Source organism: Athene noctua, chromosome 17 (assembly GCF_965140245.1).
Source record: "Athene noctua chromosome 17, bAthNoc1.hap1.1, whole genome shotgun sequence".
NCBI lineage: Eukaryota > Metazoa > Chordata > Aves > Strigiformes > Strigidae > Athene > Athene noctua.
In genome coordinates, this window is record NC_134053.1 from 16,645,103 (window position 1) to 16,653,251 (window position 8,149).

General features: G+C 47.6%; 1 protein-coding gene across 4 annotated transcripts in view; it reads right to left on the reverse strand.

Moving 5' to 3' along the window:
• Positions 1 to 6,395, reverse strand: part of MORC2 (MORC family CW-type zinc finger 2) — a 49,478-nt gene extending 43,083 nt beyond the window's left edge. The window contains exons 1-2 of one of the 4 annotated variants that reach the window (XM_074920975.1): positions 6,191 to 6,395; positions 50 to 103 (exon numbers count right to left, since the gene is read on the reverse strand). In XM_074920975.1, coding sequence (XP_074777076.1) covers positions 50 to 103; positions 6,191 to 6,258 — 122 coding nt within the window. In that variant the 5' untranslated portion in view covers positions 6,259 to 6,395. The remainder of the gene's footprint in view (positions 1 to 49; positions 104 to 6,190) is intronic. The other 3 variants (XM_074920974.1, XM_074920976.1, XM_074920973.1) reach the window with 3 other exon arrangements.
• Between the last annotated feature and the right edge of the window lie 1,754 nt (positions 6,396 to 8,149).

The following is an 8,149-nucleotide window of genomic DNA, read 5'->3' on the forward strand; positions in this document are numbered from 1 at the left end:
AAACCTTTGCCAAATTCCCAAGGTAAATTTAGTTGTCTCAGGTACATACCTGGCATTATCTACAAGTTCTGCAAGGGCACCAAACAAAAATTCATGCGTAGTTCTGCAACAAAACAGAATCAGCAGGGTTACACTGACACTTAAAAAGAGACCTTTAAATAAACAAGAATCTCAACCACATTTTAAACAAACTCAATTGTATGCCTTCAATACTAGCATCTGGCACTGAGAACAGACTAGAAATGAGCATTTTACTGTCTACCAGAGGTAGACACGCAGCAGACGGGTTGCCCCATGGAGTCTGATACAACAAACTGCTGCCCACTATGGTCTAAAAAACATCACATAGTTAACAGACACAGCAGAGAAAATTGGTGACCTGATGAACCAGCCTACATACCAGTCAACAATTCATGTAAATCCTTAATTATTCACCACACTGACAGGCCTCTTCATAGCAACTAAACACAGACAGATGAGGATGACACAAAGTCCATTTCATTCACTTTGTAGAAGTAATTTCTGACATGAAGAAGCTTCCAGATCCTGGGAGACTTCCAATAGCTGCAACTGTTCCTAATCCAGAGAAAGACCACCACTATACAACACCACCTTCCAAACTCAATGCTAAAAATTGCCTAGTTGGGTGTCACTTCAGCACAATCTTGAAAGCCACATTTAGTTTCCAGCCTCCTAACTGCCACCTTTTATAAGCAGCACTTGTTTGAAAGCCATTAGTTATGTGCCTCAACCTTGAAAGAAGATATGTGGTGAGAAAACCTTAAAGAGCTAATAAAATCAATACGTTGTCTGCCAGCATTAATGTACTATCTTCACTGAACACCCAACTTGGTGATCTATCATCAAAATCTAATAATTATTTCAAATGTAGATGAGCCACACTGACTGCAATACTAACAGCAGCTTCAAGACCTGAAGAAATCTGTTGCTCCTCTAGGATGCTCAATGAAGAGACCGAGTCCTCAGACACTGTTTTTATCAACATTTCAGTTTGCATGAAATCTCCGCACTTAGAACCTGCTTTCACTACTACACAAAAAAGGCCAACGGGTGACCAAACAGAAAGTTATGCGTATTTTCAGCTTTTGAAGAATAGACACGCAGGTACTTCCCACACATAAAAAACTATAACTGTCCATAATGCTAATAATCACAAAATGAACTTTCATAATCAACCTCAATGGCATGGCACCTAACCCATCAACACAGTTCCAGAGGAAACTGGTCAGAGGTAAAACACGTCAGTTTTGGAAGTTATCACTTGAACGACAAGAATGGAGATTTCCATCTCTGCAAGCTCCTGCTTGCCCAGGCAGAGACAAGAGACAGAAGGGAGACTATCTTCCCAGTCAGAAAGCTTCCACAGAAGCTCCAACTCAGTGTTCTTTCCTTTGAGCAGGATTTCCTGTGCAGATTTCAAGTGCCGCCTTGAGTTTATGAGCACCTATTCAGCTCCACAGATCAACAGCCCAGAAGTTTATTTAGGAAGAAACCCATGTCAGGAAAAACCCATAAGCAAATGGATGGTTTAGCATAGTAACTATGCTTCATTAGCAGCTTTTACTCTACAATTTTAAAACTTCAAACTAAGGAAAAGATGCACATAAGATACAAGTAGGGATTTCCAAAGAAAGATACTGGAACAAAATAGCTGAAAATGTGGCTGTAGATGATAAGAAGAGAGGCAAGATAAAACTTCATTCCCACATAGTCTGACACCATCCTCAACTTGAACATCTACCAGAACTGGAACCTCTTGTGCTGACACTGGCAAAGTAAAACCTTGCTACAAGCAAGTGAAATCTACTCCAGCTATTTATCACGAATGAAAAATTACATACACTAGAAATATCTTCTATTCGGTGTATTAAGCTCAACATTTACACTTATCTTGTCAATATCTAATTGAAGTCTGGTCTGATTCAATCAGTCTGGCCTGATTCTTTGGCCTGATTCAATCAACTCAGCTTTAAGAAAAAACATGGTCTTGCCTTACAGTCAAAAGTTCCCGAAACACTTAACATCCACCACTAACTGGTGACAATTTGCCCCCACCTCCCCAAAAAACTTGGGGTTATTTTACTTGCAACATAAGTTTAAAAAACATGAGGCAAGCTGTTGGCAAAATGGAGTCTATCAGAGCCTGCACATAACCTGGAAACACTTAAGCATGAGCTAGATGGGCATCATCAGAGGCAACAGTAACTTCCATCAGTCAGAGAACTTGAAATACAACTATCACTGGTCATACAACTGATGAAACGACATGTGGATGGAGGGGAAGTGTTATCAAAATCTGTAGTTTCAGCAACAACTCATCTTGGCAGAAGCAGAATGGCTTGGATCTTCCTACAAATTCCAACTTTCATATCAGACAGCTCCACACAGGAGTGCAGACTCGAGAAAGAACAAAGAAGGGAGGTCCAATGCTGCCAATTTATTGAAATTTGGGTTACAAAAGATCAAGTCAGACAACTCCACAGAACATGGCTGATTTCAAACACCTCTACAAACAGCCATTCGGAGTAACATCCCAAGGGAAGAAAAGCTTATTTTGTGAGCAGTTCTTAGAGGATTACCTCTGAACCCAACTGGACTTCTGATCCCGCAGTCACCTATGCAGGTGACTAATTACCCAAGTACATAATTACTAACAAAAGGCGTAAGAGTTTATTTTTATTCTGAAGGAGGCCACATCTGGGAAAATGCTAGTCTGACATCTGCATCAGTGGCAGGAGCTGTCCTCTCAGTACTGCACTCTATTTCAGCCCAGAACAGAAAACATGCACAAGAAGAAATTGGAGAGCTTGTGGGGTGGGCAAATGTTGTTGCTATGTTATTACTAGTATTCCTAAGGTCCACCATTTGGTCACTTTGAATTCTTTCTATATGAGTGACCTTCTTCCACTCCAGCTGTATTCAACAGGACAATCCTACTTACAGAAAAAGAATCCTCAACTTCCAACACAAGTTAAATCCTACCTACTGTTAGAAGACAATTTCAGCTGTTCAACTTTTAAACTACTTCAATTTTGCATTACAAATATTCAAAATATATAAAAAAAAGTTGGCTGGGCTCAGGTGTTTTTGAGATAATTTCTATGAATAGCTTTGGAAGTATCTTAAAGTAGCAGCATTTGATTTTTAAGGAAAACCAATGTGAAGGCAAGCAGGTAACTTTAGGAAGACGTAAAAACAATGCACAGGTAATTTTTACATGCTTATGCAAAGTGATTTTCCTATGATCTAGAAGAACTTTAACAAAGAATCATAGAATAGTTTCGGTTGGAAGGGACCATTAAAGGTCATCTAGTCCACCCCCTACTGTAATGAACAGGAACATCTTCAACTAGATCAGGTTGCTCAGAGCCCCATACAACTTGGCCTTGAATGTTTCCAGGGATGGGGCATCTACCACCTCTCTGGGCAACCTGTGCCCAAGTCTCACCACCCTTATCATAAAAAATTCCCTTCTATCTAGTCTGAATCTAGCCTCTTTTAGTTTAAAACCATTACCCCTTGTCCTATCACTACAGGCCCTACTAAAAAGTCTGTCCCCAGTCAACCATTCATCAAGAAAAGCACTTGGAAAAGCACAGTGGTATTCTTACTAAAAAAATATACAGCAACTGAAGATTCAGGTACATGCTGTGAAGTCTGCCATCAGACACGGAAGCATTAAGAAGCTACTGAACAGATCTGCTGCAAGTCCTCAAGTTCAGGGACCAGATAAACTGGCCGCTAAAAGTAAAGCACTTCAGACTGAGTAGTCCGAGTTAGACATACTAAATTTTCCTAAAGGAAGTCTTTTAAGAGAAAAAAAAAGTAAGTTGTGGTTTCCTTCTGCACCTCAACAGCTAGATGGCTAATTTTTAACTGCAATTTAAAGAACTACTTCCATGATTACGAGAACATCTTTAGCACTGAAATGAAATATGTCTGAGATGGTATAGTTTTACTCAGCAAGAGAGAATAGTCCAAAAGATGAGAGTCTCCATTATCAAAAGCCCTATGGTGTTCTTGGGTTGGTTTTGGGTGTTGAGGGTTTTTTGCTCATTATTTTCTTGGGAGGTGGTTTATTAGTCATAGGATGTGTTTTTTTTTTTCTTCTTTTAAAAATGACTTCCACTGTTTCCATTCCCACTCTTAGGAAAGCATTTGGTTTATACCGATCCCCATAATCAGAACAGGTTCTTCACTCATGACGGACAAAAAGCCCTGGCTTTGCCTTATTCATACACATTAGCCTCCAGCTCCTCCTAACAATTGTGTAATGCAGTTATGCATTGCAGACATACAGTACACCAGAAGTACACCATCAGTATAAGCAGAACAGTAAGTATGGTGGCAACATGAAGTAGCTTTAATATCTAATACTTCAGGGCAGCAAAAACACATCAGCCTTTTCTGCAGCACAGACATTATCTTCTTATGAAGACAGCCAGAGTTCTTATATTCCGCAGGCAAACACAAGCTTCTGACAGAGCTCTGCCACATGGTCTTCTGATCTGTACCTTTGTCTTCTGCAGCTGGACATGAGAATTTTACAAATTAGCGGCAGCACAAGGAAGGTGACTCTACTGTCCATCGTTGTCAGGCACCCAGCTGTTCACTCCACATGCAACTGCCACTAGCCAAGCCAGAGAGTGAAACCACAGGACACAGACCTAAGGGTAACACGGGCTGTTACTAGGTTTCTTCTGTGCAAAACCCATTACCTTCCTCATCCTGAAAAGAAATGGATCATAATGCTCTTGGCATAAGTGAGATTTGTCTAGTTGCTCTTGCAGATGTATACAATTACATCTTGCAGATGTATCTGCAGATGTATACCAACAAAATCAGTCAGATCTACTTTGAAATCAAGTTGTCCACATTTCTGTGCATCCAGAGTCTTCAAACTGTTGCAGACCACTGCAGTCCTTCACTCTAACCTTGCCTTCACACGCTGAAAAGGCAAAGTGAAAAGATAAGCCTGGACTTTATTTATTCTTCTATTGACAGTAAGAGTCAAATCTTCCACAAAACATTAGAAGACAATCATACAACAGTGACCAGCCGATCCAAATGAAGAAATGCCAAGTGCAGTTCACACTGTTCTTCCAGGGCAGTTTGGCCAGAACAAGCTCTTTAAACTCTTCTGTATGTAGCACTACAAGGCTTATGTGCAATCGATGGGTGTTTAACCCTGCTAAGCACCACTTCCTGGTGGCACTTCCCATCTTCTAGATGTGCATTCAGAAGTAACCCATTTTAAACAAGAACTTTGTCTCTTCTCAGGAGATTTTACTTTGGGGGATTCATGAGTGTCATGGTTCCGGTTCATCTGGGAACTGAGCACCACGCAGCCACTTGCTCGCTTCTCCCTCCGCCATGGGAGGAGGGGAAGAATCAGAAGGAAAAGGTAAAAACTCATGGGTTGAGATAAGGACAGTTTAATATGACAACACAAGAACAGAAGTAATAATAATAACAATAGTACTAATGAAAGAATATACAAAATGAGCGATGCACAGTGCAACTGCTCACTACCAGAAACCTGATGCCCAGCCCATTCTGGAGCCGCTATCACTCCTCCTCCCAGCCAGCTCCCCCAGATTACCGATCGAGCATGAGCATGACGTCAGGTGGTATTAGATATCCCCTGGGCTGGCTCAGTCGGCTGCCTCGGCTGCATCCCCTCCCAGCTTCTTCCGAATGTTAACTCTATCCCAGCCAGACCCAGGACAATCAGCAACAAACAAGAGCTCCAGCAGCTTCAAAAAGCTCATTAGAAGAAAGCCACGCTCCTGCTTGAAATATATCTGCACAGAATATCTGGGCACAACTGAAACACGATGCTGAGGAGGGATGACAGCGGCTGCAGCCAGCACAGATGCTTCTCCAGAGAGGCACAGCCACACGGTACAGCTGACCTAGAGGCGACACCCGCCTTCTCCCGTGAACCCCCTCCCCGGGACCCGTCCTCTCCAAAGCCCGTTATCCTCTATAACCCACAGGCCCGCCCGCAGTACGACAGGGCCGGAAGTGGCCCACGAGGCGCCCAGGACGCGCGGGCCGGCGGCGGGGGGGGGCGGGGGGGGGGCAGCGCTGCCCCCCGGAGGGCGCTGGCCGCGGCCCTGCCCCACCGCAGCCCCGCCCGGCGGCCGCGGCCCGTCCCGATACTCACGAGTTCGTGTGCAGGTATTCGAAGGTGAGCTGGGCCCGGTTCAGGCTGCTGTAATTGGCCAAGGCCATGGCGGCGGCCAGGCCCGGGCCGCGCTCCGCGTGCGCCTCGAGGCCTCCCTGCCCGCCACCCCCCCACCGCCGGTCACTACCCCCGCCGGGGGGCCAGCGCCGCGCGCAGGGCCCACCCCCTCGCCCCGGGCCAGCGCCGCCGCCGTCTTCACCCGCCCGCCGCCCCCGCCCACCGGCCCCGCTTTGTCTCCGCCGCGACTGCGATCGCGCCCCGCCGCAGCCCGCAGCCCGCAGCCGCCCCCGCCCGGCGGGGCGGGGCGAGGCCGCTCGCCGCCCATTGGCTGGGCAGCGGCACGTGACGGGAGAGCCATGGCGCGGGCCGCCGCGGCTTCTCCGCGGCCGCGTGACGGGCGCGCTGGGCCGGCGAGACGCGGGTGGGAGCGGGTGAGTGCGGCGCGCCCCGGCAGCGCGCTGGGGCGCGCGGAGGCCCCGCGGCCGCGCACGAGACCTCCCCGGGCCCCGCCCCCTCCCCCGGGCTCCCCCCGCTGCCGGGAGCCGCCGCCCCCCACGGGCGGGCCGCGCCGCGCCGCGCCGGGAAGGCCGCGCGGCAGCGGGAGCGGCGTCCGGCACGCGCGTCCTGAGGAAACCCCGCCGGAGCTGCGCGTCCCGACCGCGGCAGGGGCCGGCGCGGAGCGGGGGGGGTGCCGAGCCCCGGCACCGCGCCGCCCCGGCGGGGGAGGCGGCTGCGACGGGCGGGGCTCGGCGGGCCTGCCCCGGTGACTCTCGGTCGCCGGGTTGGAGCGGGAGAAGCCTCCGGGGAGTCGGGGCCGCGGCGGCTTCGTGCGGCGTGTGCAGGGACCGCGGCTCTGCTGGATGGGGACGCTCCGCCGCCGAAATCCGTGCGGAGACCGTTGGCCTCTGCGCTGCGAGAGAGCGCGGGGACCTCAGCGGCTGCCGGGTCCTGAGCTGGCAGCGTGTCCGATCGGTGAAGGCTCCGGGAAGTCGTTGAGGAGAAGCGGCTGAATGTGCCCGCACTTAATAAAGCATTAATAGAGAGGGCATATAAAATCATAAGTATTCTTCCTTAAATCCTGTGCCTTTAATTCATCTTGAAATCCGAATGGATTGAACCAAGTGGGGCTGACTCCTTGTATCCTGCGCACACCTTGTCCCCCTGTAAACCACAGGCTGAACCTGGGAATCCCGAAGGCCAGAAATACTGAGCTGAACGCTTGAGCTGCCCAGTGGAAAATACACTAAATTCTCCTTCTGGACTGTAAAACAGGATGGCTCCATCTCCTGTGTCTCAGTTATAGGAATCTGAATTAAAGACCCAAAATATGAAGGAATTCAGTCTGCAGAAACCAGTGTGGTGTATCTGAGCTATGTGGTGAAAAGTTAAATTTAATGATCTATTAATTGTGATTGGTGAATGGCTAAAGTCTGAGCTTTAGATTGGAGTTGCTTGCCTCCCATTTTGTTTGCAGTGCCTTCTGGTCTGTACGTTTGTGTGAAATGGGTCCCCAGTGCATATTCAAGCCAGAGCTGATGAGTCTGTAGCTTTGACTTGAGAACTTTACTTCCCAGCACAGCATTACTTCTCTTCATCCTCAGTTCAGCCTGTTCAGGTCTAAAGATTTCTTCAAGCCAGCAAGACCAAGTCATGCTGACAGGGATTGCTCTGTGTGTACTTGTGCAGTCATCAAAAAGTTGCTGCATGTGTGTGTGCAGTGACTCTTTTTGGCCTTACCTCTGAAGCTATGCATGGCAGAGCATCAGCGCTGCCTGAAAGAATTCGCGATATTACTGGCAACAACTGTGTTTAGGTGTCATTAGCTTTATGATGGAATATAACACATCTACTTGAGTCTTTTAAAGATTGTAGCATCATCTATTCTGCTCAGCTTTTATTTCATCATATTGCAGTCAATATCGGAACCAGATGTTCAAA